Source organism: Aquila chrysaetos, chromosome 1 (genome assembly GCF_900496995.4).
Source record: "Aquila chrysaetos chrysaetos chromosome 1, bAquChr1.4, whole genome shotgun sequence".
Taxonomy (NCBI): domain Eukaryota; kingdom Metazoa; phylum Chordata; class Aves; order Accipitriformes; family Accipitridae; genus Aquila; species Aquila chrysaetos.
In genome coordinates this window covers 85,394,754-85,406,885 of record NC_044004.1, presented here as the reverse complement: position 1 = coordinate 85,406,885, position 12,132 = coordinate 85,394,754, and the positions used below count along the sequence as shown (strand labels likewise).

General features: G+C 48.0%; 1 protein-coding gene across 4 annotated transcripts in view; it reads right to left on the bottom strand.

Moving 5' to 3' along the window:
- BMP3 (bone morphogenetic protein 3) overlaps positions 1-9,928 on the bottom strand; it is a 49,046-nt gene extending 39,118 nt beyond the window's left edge. For 3 of the 4 annotated variants that reach the window (XM_030006566.2, XM_041122828.1, XM_030006619.2), the window contains exon 1: positions 9,407-9,928. In XM_030006566.2, the coding sequence (XP_029862426.1) occupies positions 9,407-9,779 (373 nt within the window). In that variant the 5' untranslated portion in view covers positions 9,780-9,928. The remainder of the gene's footprint in view (positions 1-9,406) is intronic. The other variant, XM_030006498.2, reaches the window with a different exon arrangement.
- Between the last annotated feature and the right edge of the window lie 2,204 nt (positions 9,929-12,132).

Genomic DNA, 12,132 nt, shown 5'->3' with positions numbered 1-12,132 from the left:
ATTAGGAAAACAAGGGAACACGGAGTTAAATGCTTCGCTGACATCATGGCACGTCAAAACCCTCTCTGAAGGCTAAAGAGAAGTTATAGTTTACAGAATTTTGCAAGAGTGTTGCTCTTTTTATTTATTTTTTTATTCCAAGGAACGAGAGGCCTAAAGATGATCGTGGACTAGAGAACAGCCTCCCCACTTCCACTCTCAAAACACTTTAGTAAGTCTCCTGCCCAAGCAAGGGAAAACATCGTTTCCAGTACTGAACTTTCAAAGATTATGACAGCTTTAAGTTCTGGGTGACAGTCCATGCTTCCAGCCTGCGATATCCCAACTGCTAATGCCATTCAGGTAAGTCCAGCAAACGACTGTATTCCGCCTCTGCCTCCTCATCCCTACCCCAACAATCTAAGTGGCCTCCTCTTCTAAACATTTTTTCCTCACCAATATTCTAACCCACACATTAAAAAAGCAGGAATCGGTCTCACTAGAAAGACAGAACCCTTCTCCCCAGTATATCACATGCACTGCTTCATGAAATTAGGGAAAAAGCAACATACGCTTTTCCCAGTGAAACAGGGGAAAACAAGGCCAAGTCACTTACGGGAGGCACCCTTGTTTACACACTCAGCTCAACCTGATGGTGGATCACACAGGTAAGTTCCCAACAGCTGAAAACTTAACACACCAAAGCCATCCAATTTCTAGCTATTACTTATGCCTGGGGCACGAGATCTTCTTTTAATTCGATCCTCCTTTTCATGCCTCAAGCCAAAACCAGCTGTTTATTACATTTGTACTAAGCACGAACGAGGACCTGACCTCTGCTTGGTTTGTAATCACTAGTATAATAAGGTTAATATGTAATTTGGCAGAGCACGAAGTACATCAGTCTTAGGAACCAGAATTTATGATGTCTCACAAGCTCCTATTAAAGAAGTTATTATTGGAATTGCTGTTGTATGTTGAATGACAACTTTTGATTTTGATTTTTAGTAAGAACTCCACTTAACACATACTGCCTGTTCTAAATTGGAACACAGAACAAGCTGCTTTTGTTTGTGAAGAAACCCTAGATGGCATGAAACAGACACAGGAGGAATATATAGTTTTGATTTAAAGCAAAACTCAAGAAGCCACTCTTGGTGTTTAACTCTACACCCAAGACCAAATACTTGCAGTAGATGGTGCTATTTTCTTACTGCCTGACCTCCAAGCTCAAACGGCTCCGAAGAGTTTTCGGATCATTCACTCTGCAAAGTATCTTGAAACCAGTTACCGGCAGCCAGCACAGATGTCTACGGATTTGCTGGCTTTCGGCTCAGAGAAACCCAACTGCGTGACCTGGGTCTCTGTCACAACTTAGGAACACTGCGTCAAATACATCTGTTGGGTGACAGCGATACCCGACTCTCAGATGTGAGCAACGCACCGAAATAAGCATTCCCCAGGCTAGTCATTACCCTTAAAAATGACAGACACATCAAGGAAAATTCAGCTTTACAATATCTACAAACGCACCTTTTCCTCAGGAGAATTTCATTTCACTTAAATGAAACTTTGTCCTTAAACCCAGAGGACAGAAACTGCTGAAAATCTGTCCCCACAATAATGTAGTTTAAACTATTAGCCAAGGTCGGGAGCACTGTTTCAACTTTTCACCAACATCAGGAGGTATCGAGTAGCATCTAACCACATTTCATTGTGATGCGAGAAGCTTTCCATGAGCCTCATCCAGCTTGCTCTGCTGACACAGGTGAAATTTTACTGAGTGATGTGAGCTGAGACTTCAGTCTTTACAATGACTTACACTGATAACTCCTCTCATATAAACAGTCTGATTGACTGATTTCCCCCCTCGCTAATCCCAGAGAACCCCAAACCAAAACCCAAGCCAAATCTAAGTAGGGCTTAAACTCTAATACCTTGCCAATGATCAGTAAATGGTATTTCCTAGGATGCCACCACCAATAGCTCCACGTTAAATGGAGGGGAGGAGTGGGCCAAAATGCAGGGTGAAGTCCATCAACACTTGCTCAGCTGCCAGTGGAAAGAGGCAGGCTGACTAAGCCCAGCTAAGGCCTCTGGTCAGTTTGCCCTCTTATAACACGACCTTGAAAGCCTCAAAGGCAACAAGACCTCCTTGCAACAAAGCCCTCTATTGGTCTAGAAGGATCAAGTCAGTTTCGCAGGTGAAAGCAAGCAAAAACACCGGCCCAGAAACCTATGCCCTAGAAGATCATGGCATCACAATAGCTTTTTTCTTATTTATGTTTTCAATATCAAACAAAAATGGTGAAAACAGCAGCTTTGCAGCAGCCTTCTTTGTGCCAGTCACCCAGACAAGAAATGGTCTGTTGCAGACATAGACAAGAATCTGATGCTAAAGTATGACCTTTCGGAGGGATGCTGGGCAGAAGGTCCCCTTTTGCCTGGGCTGGCTCTTAGGATACAGCGGCGGTGGGAAGATCGTACGAACCTTGGGCATCCCCGCACTGCAGGCAGCTGCCGGAGCAAACTCACAATCGGGTCCGTCACCTTACTGCCTGGCAAGATTCCGTCTGGTACCTTTCAGCAGCTGTACTTGGTAAACCTTGCGCTCATTTGTGGCAGTATACAACCCAATTCAGTGGCAACTCAGTATTATTTGAGCAGGAGTAACTTCCCTGGCTCACCTAATACCCTTCCCAACTCTGCAAGCAGCCGATTTCTATCCGAGCACCGCTACTTGAGCTAAGCGTGTTAGTTTCTTACTTAAAGTGAGTTCTGCTAACCCAGATTTGCTCTTTTGTAGTACAAAACAGGAAGCGCAGAACACTTCTCGGCCACAAAGCACGTAAGGAGAAGATGACTTAAGAGGAAACAAGCAAAGGAAAAGTACGTACAACAGAGCTATACGCAAGGAATACGATGCTACCTTCCAGATACTCTGAGGCCAGATTTTAAGGGCAATCTCTGCTCCCCACCAAGGCATCACCGTATGTTGCTGCCAGCCCGATGAGGAATTTTCAAGACCAAGCTCTGCACAACAGAGCTCTTTTGAATTGCAATAGGTAAGACATAGCCTCGCTGCGCTGTTCGTTAGTATCGCTCGCTTCTACAGTGTAGAGCTTTGGAGCGGCAGCCACGAGCTGGGCAAAAAGGTACTCGACGAGGAGAACATCTCATTGTTTGCATTCGTGTAGAATGCAATTGGAAGTTGCATGCAGTTAAATGGATAGGCTACATATTCATCGGCCTCCTCAGCCCATACGCAAGTGATCATTCCACCTGTGCGCTCTCCCCTTGCTCGAAGGGGGAAACCCAGACCCCAGTAGCACCATGGCAAAGCTTGTACTGGGCCAGCATCACTCCCCCACTCTCCCGTACGAGCGACAACAGAGCTCTCCGGGGTGGGGGGAGAGCAGAGGTACAGTCCCTCCAGGCCTAAAGCAGAAAAGCCTTACTGTGTCACACAGGTGGTTGTCACCCAGACACCGTCAGGGTGTGCCGTCACTCACTGTTTGGGGTATCAGAGATGCCAGCTTATTGACGGATAGCTCAGACGAGAAATGAACCCAGCTCATAGCACTACAGCTGAAGTACTTGTACTCGCTGAATCTTCAGAGGCATGACCCATGCTTCCTCACCTTCCTGCAATAACCCACAGCTGTATGGATTGCCTGTTACTGGCATTAAAAAGGTATTTTAGGAAAAAGCAGTAGGTCTGTGGAGACTGACGTCACCAGCATGAACATATTCATGTTCCAAGGGGCATTTCCAGGCATCAATAGGCTGGAACGAGACCACTAACATGTGGTGTGTTTACCTTTATAGAGGATGCACTGACGTTTTTATGGACTGCCAAATCTATCCCACGGGTGAAAAAGGATGCAATAATGAGGACTATTTAGTTATATAGTCATCATTAGCCATCATTTAAATGAGATATTAAAGTGGTGCCCTTGTGCCACTGCACCGCTAAGAACGTATCAGTGTTTCCATTGTAAAACTTGGTTTTCATGGGTTCATAGCCTAGCTACAAAAGTTCACTCCAAGCTGGAAATGGGAACAAGTTCCAGAACAGGAACACAAATTTGGAAGCCAGATTTCTTCTTTTCTCCCACCTTTGCTCTTACTCGATTGCTGCTTCCCCCTTACCAGTTTGACTATTATGCAAAAGAAAAATATAGGATCCCATTTTCTCTTTGTAAAGAGCATAGGACTTGGTGTCAAACTGGTTTTGTTAATTCTTTCACATTTATTAATTCTTACTATCAAAGCAGGTAAGGTCATAACAGCTCGTACCTTGATATAAACAAGTCAAAAGTCCACCACTCTGACTAAAGCTATCGGCTACTTAAATAAAGAACTTCAAGAAACAGCTACTTAAGTAAAGAACTCCAAGAAACAGCAATGGTGTGTGCTCAGGATCTAACTTACATGTGGATTTTATGATATGAAAACCACAGATATGCACATTTCACATAAAAAATAGGCTGCACAATGGGCAAATGATCTCTCTTCCTATATACTTTAAGCAGAAAGACCACAGCAGGTCTGAAAACTAAACATCAAACTCAAAGGTAGCATAAGCTAAGCAAATAAGAAGGTTGCATCAGTAAAGGACACAGATCTGGGAAGGGGAACACAAAAAGCCAACTCTACTCCTTCTCACAGTCACGATGGATTCCACTTCAGCTCGTGGGAACAGGTCGGCTATATGAAAACCAAGATGCGCACAGTTCGTCTGTCCCCTCGAGGCCAGTACTCTTCACAAGTGAAGTGACAGGCTCTAGAAACTGTGACCGACTGGCAACCGTGAGCACAGGCCATCCACGTGCGTGACAGCACAGCGAGACAGGTGGTAACAGAAGCCAGAAAATTCACATTCTGAGTCTGGTCCCGAGAGGCCAAACCTACAGAGATCCTGCCTATTTGCATTAGAGAAGGTTTGCAGATTAGAGCCCAGCCTGCCCAAAACATAGCGTAATCGTCTTCAAGTTCATTCTGCTTGAAAAACTACCAGAATGCTGCTGCTTGCATTTTATTTATAGGGGTACAGCAAAAAAAAAAAAAAAAAAAAAACCACAACCAAAAAAACCAACCCCAAAAAACAACCCAAAAACCAAAACAAAACAAAAACCAAAAAACCCCCAACCCAAAACCCCCAAACCAAAAAACCCCACGCTCTCACCATCTCCTGCCCGAATGGTTTTAACGCTTTCGTTACAAAAGACCTTTAACGTTACTAGAGCTCAAAGAGGTTAACGCTTTCGTTACAAAAGACCTTTAACGTTACTAGAGCTCAAAGAGGTTAGAATTTGGCCCGTACTGGTTTTTGCAGGCTGACAGTGGCCGGCGACTAGCTGGTTTCCCTGTGCAGTACTCTGTTTCCCTTGTTTGCGTGGGCATTTCATACCACAACAAAGGAAAGAAAGGCGTTTTGAAAAGGAGGAGAACATAGTTCTTAAACCACAAAAATTGGCCTAGGGGCGGGTGTAATACCTAAAATTACTTGAAATTCAGTCAATAAAAAAGAGTTTAAAGTAATTTCTGACTGTATAGCTTTACTATAACATCATTAGAGGGACCCTCCAATTAAAGTCGAGTTTTTTAAATGACTCATTTGCAAGACATGCTGCTTTAGCGATGCTACGATTAAAAGCGCTTTCAAAAGCAAACTGAAAGTCTTGCGCGTAAGGCTTTAATCTTTCCGCTCTCTTTTATTTATTCTGCGCTCTATCTTTCCTCCAGATCCTGAGCCTCAGAAGTCGCAGATCAGCACACCTCTACGGGAAGCACTGAAGGTAAGCAGATTTATATCAGCTGGAGGTCTGGTCATTCAGCGGTTTCACTAAGCAGCAGGAGAAAAGAATGGTCGTGTGCAGAAACCGATGCACAGACTCGACCGCGCAGTTTAAGAGTACGCTTGCCAGAATTGTCAAAGTGTTCGGCTCTAACTCATATATCGTCTGACCTTCTTCCTATCTGTCTTTTTAGAGTCACAGGGACTGGAAAGCCACTCGCTGTTGTAGTACACACGGGGAAAGAACCGGAAAAGGCTCTGTCTTAGGATTTTTACTGAAGCAGAGCTCGCTGTGAGGCCTGGCCTAAGCAAGACAAGAGCTACTAGTATCATCCCAGAAACACCCCACAACAATGACACAGCTGCCATGGAAATCACTGGCTGAACATCCTTTGACTCAAATACATAGAAGTAAATTAGAGCAGTTAAGTCAACGAGAGAGAACAGTACTGGAATGTAACTAGATATGCCGTGAATGTTGTACATCCTTACTTCACTTGTAACGGATTCGGGGCCCGGGGTTTCCTTCAGCATTGTCACGGGCATCAAAGGTTCCTTTTTTAAGTGACTCGCACTGAAAAATTGTGGTTTGGGATAATTTAGCAAGATTAATGGAAAGGAAATTTGCCCGAATAGAAGATCACATGAACATTCATCAAAATCAAAGGCCAAAACCCCCAGCCCAAACAACGAAACCACTAATAGTTCAGCCTAGTCGTGAAATCTGGTGCGCGAGAGATTTCGGGGCAGCGTGGGACGGAAACTTCAGAGGTGCCCACGCAGGGCTGAAGTTCTCGTCCTATCCCCTCGGAGGACTGAGCCACGGAAAGAAAAACTTGCATTTAACACTTCTTAGGATGCTTCTTTTGATTAATCACTTTTTAGTTCCTTCTTGTTGGCTGTCCATTGCAAGACCGCAGTTGCCACACGCAGCCCCGCTTTTCTTGGACTAGAAACCGGGATGAGTTTCAACAAGTCCCACCGGTTCTTAGTCCCATCACACAACACTCTGTCTTACAGGGTCTCAAAAATTTGTCTGGTGGGTTACCTGGGAGATCTGGGAAAGGCCTTTCCAGTGTGCTGCGGAAGAGCCAGAAGCCCTCCACAGGAAAAGCGAGGACAGAAAGGTTTCAAAGCCACATTCCAGAGTTGTGTTTCAGAAGAGAAACAGTTTCTCTCCTGAAAAGATATGATTAAATTGCAAAACGTGTGGTTAAACTGCAAATGAAATCACTAAAGATTTCCTTCAAGGCCTCTTGCTGTAGATGCAGGAGAAATGGGCAGATTCTTAGGGAAGTTCTGCTTATTGCACACAACAAGCTGTCTCCTGAAAGGGCTCGCAGCGGGGATTGTAAAATGTGCTGAAGGAGTAACGGCAACATCATTTATTAATTTAACTGATGCAGCCACATTAAGGACAAGTGGAAGCCTGTGGGAAGCTGAAATTTGCAGCCGAGGAGCGCAACAGTCAGAGCAGAGGATCTGGAAACCAACTACCTCGAGAGGGAAATACTGTCGATGTGCCGTTTCCATCACAGGGCTGGCCAGGCAGTCGGGTGCAAGGAAGAAGTCAGAAACCAGAAAAGGCCTTTTCACTCCCCCCCACCACTCCAAAGAACATTTGAACTAAGGGTTTTCTGGAAATGCACTTTCCTGCCATCAACAACCATACAAAATGAGCTGCTGCCGCCTACGGTGAGAGAAAGGCAACAGCTAACTAACCGGTTAAATATTTTGCATAAATACTTATAAAAGTGTCAAAAAACTTAAAACCGCTCACAATTTATTGCGTTGGCACTCCAACCGTGAAAGTATTGGAGAAGGAGGAAAGGGCTTAGCGAACAGTGTGTTTATAGGACTGCTGCCACCCAATGTCGAGTGAGAGTATAAATATAATCAGAAAGACCACAGAGACGGGATTTCAACCAAAGGCCTTCTAGGTTTAGAACAATAAATATCATTAATTAGGTATGCTTGAAGGAGCAAATATCACTCTGCTAGGATTATACCCTCCCCCACTCCTTCAGTGAGGTAACTGCTTATTTCGGAACGAAGGCACGTACATTAGACCTTCTATTTACTGCAAAAAATCGTCACGTTAGAAAGACAAGAGAGTTCCTCTGTAGGAGCAGCAAGTGGGCAGTCGCAGCTCTCCATCCTCCAAACCCAGGGTATTTACGCCACTAGCCTCTAAAGCTTCTCTTGTGGACAGAACTACTTGCAGTAGCATGCGATGGAGAACGTTTATAGGGCTGAAGCCTAAGACACCAAAGCCATTCAATTATTCATGGTAGTTGATCTCTGTGCAACGCTACCCTATAGTAGACATCGTTGCCTTGGAAGAATCAGAAGTAATGACTCGCAAAGAAACCTATGGGAAGTCTGGCACCCAGCTCTCAGTTTTCTGGGAGAGGAAGGGATCTACGCAGGTCACTGAAACTCCCAGACAACACTCGGTTTTACTGACGGATGCTCGTCTGTGAAAAAGCCGCTGTGTCAATCCACTAGTGCTATGAAATATAAGAGACTGGCAATCGGGCTGCTATGCACGGCACGACAGTTGTCGTACAAACAGCAAGTTTTAGGGATGCAGTGGACCTGGGAAGCGTATCCCAGCAAAGGTCACGTTTGAGTTCTGGCATTTCCATTTAGCCCTTGCAGAGGTCAGATGGAGAAAAAGCAGAACAGCGGCGTGGGGGAATGCAGCGCCAAGACAGTGCCATCTCACCCTTCTGCTAGGACAGAGCTCTTTCGGGATGCTGCCACGTTAAATACACGCCCTCCCCCTTTGTGAAAGAACAGTGTACATTTTCATAAATCTACCTGTGCATGCCACTCTGCAATGATGGAGAGATCTAAGCGTCACTGCCAAAGACGCCGAGATGCAGTATTTACTGTGCACGAATTACACTTCAACTAGACTCATTTGCCACTGCCCCTAATTGCCAGTACTGTCACCAACGTCTCAAAATGAATACTCTGTAGATAGTCTAAAGGATCGCCAAACCATGTTACTGCACTATCGGATGCAAATCAGCCCTCGGTTTCAAGAGAAGCAACACATGCGAAACACCGATAAAAGGAGACTCCAGAGGGGATACATTAATTGCTCCGCTTCCCTCACATGGTACTCGGATATCGTACGGCGGAGACGTCGCATACAGAGTTGAAGAGCTAAACCAGCAATTAAAACACGGGAGACGACGTAAACACGATATGCTAAAATATGCGACTGTTGCCGCAGAAGCATCCTTTTCTCACCCTCTTCCCTACATCGAGCTCCCCGGGCGCTAAACCAGCCAGCCCGCTCTGCGAGACGGCTGCCGCGCAGAACCAGCAGTGTATCTTCGCAGGGGTACGAACGGACCGTTACCTCCGTTTCCGCGGAACCACCGAAGCCTACTCGCCTGCAGAGCGTCACCCGAAAGCCGGCCGCTCCGGCAGCTCGCTTAGCCCGCACAGCGGCCGAGGTCTCCCCGCCGAGCGCCCGCCCTCCGCCGCGGGCAGCCGCCGCCCCGCCGCCGGCCGAGCTCTGCGGCCGGGGGCGGCTCTGCGGGGCTCCCCGACGGGCCGGGGTCCCGCCGCCAGCCCCTCCTCGCCCGTCGTCCCCCCCCCCCCGGCACTCACCTGCTGCCAGCGGGCGGAAGCCGCGCACCGTGTTGCCCTGCCGCGGGTGCGGCGCGGGCAGCCCCGGCGGGTCGTGGGGCCGCGGCGCCGCCGCCCGCCCCCCGCGACCGCCGCTGTACTGGTCGTAGAGCCGCAGCATGTGCTCCGAGACCTTGTCCCCCGGCTGCAGCCGCTCCGGCCGCCGCCGCTCCTCCTGCCGCTGCCCCAAGCCGTAGTCACCTGCCGCGGCTCTCGCCCGGCCGCCCCGCACTCCTCCCGGGGCAGCTCGCCGCCGCAGCCCGACCCGGCGCGCCTTCAGCACGTCCCCCAGCGCCAGGCACAGGCAGCCCCAGCCCAGGCACAGGCACAGCACCCAGCGGGTCGACGCCGCCATCCTGCCCCTCCGACCCGGCTGGGCGGGCGCCGGAGTCCCCCTCCTCGTGGCTGCCCCGGCCAGCAGGCAGGCGAGACCGAGACCCCCAGCGAAGTTCGCTTGGGCCAGGTGCAACCCCCGGCTGCGACGGGTGCTGCGGGTGGGGCTGCGCTAAAAAGCGCAGACGGGATTTCCTCTTTTGGGGGAAGAAAAAAAAAAATTAAAAAAGAAGAAAAAAAAGGTGGGGTGGAGGAAAGCGCCACGGTATAAACCGCCCGTCCTCCCCGGTGCTGGCAGTGAAGGTGTTTATTCCCCTCGCTGTGCAGGTTGTTTTTTGGCGAGAGGTGGAGGTGTTGCTCGCCGTGCAGCCGGATGCTCGCTCCCCGCTTCGACTGGTGCAGGCGCAGCCCGGGTGAGTTTTTGTGGGGTGTGCGCGCGTATGTGCGTGTGCGAGTGAGCGTGAGTGTGAGTGCCGGCGCTCGGGGCCGCTCTGTGTAATCGGCAGCCAATCGCACCGCCTCCTCGTTCGGCTCCGGCTGCAAGCAGGAGGCAAAGCGAAGGGGAAACCGCCACCCGGAGGGAAGCGCGCAGACCCGCGCAGAGACAGAGGGAGACCCGACTCTGGAAATGCGATCACTGGCACTGACTGCGTCCCCGAGGGCAGGCGGGGAACAGGGTGGCGGGACGGTCCCCTTCCCGCCTCTGCCCAGCCTTTTCCAAAGGCAGCCAAATAACATGATTGCGCTAAAACAAAAATCACGAGTCAGAACGCAGTCGGCCACCTCCCCTTGAAAATCTCAAGGCTTGGCTGGAGTCAGAGCACAGTCCAGGGCAGGCAGGTGGCAGGGATGCTCACCGGGCTGGGCGGGGGGATTCAGCCCACCTCTCGTGAGGGCCGGCCACGCTCCGTGGCACTCTGCCACCTGCTCTGTCACCCTCCAACCCGTCCAGGGCTGGCGGAGGTGTCCCCAGCAGCCTGGAGACCACGGGAAGAGACAGGCACCGTGCCCAGGTGAAAGGAGGACAAACCCTCTCAGGCACATAACCCTCCTGTGAGCTGCAGCGGATCAGACAGAGAAATCCTGCCCGTCAGGACTCCTCCACTACAGCAGGGCAAGCAAGGTGTTTCTTGCTCGGCAGAGAGGATTTCACACGCCTCCTGCCTTTGCTGCTTTTCGCCACCAAAAGGACGCAAACGCCTCATTCCCATTGCCAGTGCCACAGCATCAGAAAACACCCCACCGGATATGTAACATCGTCCCTTCCAAAATAGGCTTTGCGACACAAAGGGTGCCTTACCTCATACATCTGGTGGGGGAAAACACAGGAGGTGGAAGAGAAGCCTTGCTGTGTTTTCACGGCTTAGAAATACATTGTTTCACAAGAATGACTTTGTTCCCAACCTGAAGAAGGGAAATGAGAAAACTGGCTCGCAGATTAGTATATGGAGCTTAACACACCTTATTTCCAGCACGGGGCATTCACATTTTCAACAGGCTGCAGAAAATGTATCATTACCAAGCACTAAACGTAACATTAAAATGCATCAGGTATTGCAGGGTGAACTTGCCTTTCAAATTCCACCAAATTTGTGATCAGTAACAAGTACTGTTATGCAGTTTTAATAAGCCCATCTGTAGCTACAAGAGGCAAGTGCCTGTTGGCAGGTAGAAAGAGAAGATTTTCAAAAGCGGAGTAATGATTTTTATATGCTTCTGTATTCGAGTGCTCAAATACAACCCATGGCAGTGCCTCATTTCCAAGAAGTTTTGAGGTATTGAATTTGCCATATGCATCTAAAAATATTATCCATATATGTACAAACACCCACAATTTCAATATTAATGCTTACAGTAAGATTAACTATACTTTTCACTTCTCTATGGAAGAAACATTACCGCACTATAAAAACTGTACAAGTGAATGTACATAATTAAAACATTAAGGCGTGATTGAGTTTTTGGACACAAATAATAAAACCGATGCAGATCTCTGCAGGAAGAAAATGAAACGACTCGAACTAAGAGCTAAAAAATTCAGCACAAGCAGCAATCTCCGGCTTACATCCACGGAGGAATTGTCAATCCCCAAGAAGAATCTTTAGGCGACCAAAATACTGGAATTGCTATTTCAACTTCAGTCGTGTTATTTTTCTACTGGTGAGAGATGAGATTTAAAAAAAACACCACCACACCACAACTCTTCAAATAAAACAAGCATAACTGAATCCTCTTTTAAACCCACAGCACCAAATAACTGGCCATAAAAATGCGATGTTTTGCATATCCAACACATCTTCCACACTGCGGCCTGACTCTTGAGATTGGAGCACTGTAGATCAAGAACGACTTCATTAAAAAAAAAAAAAAAAACA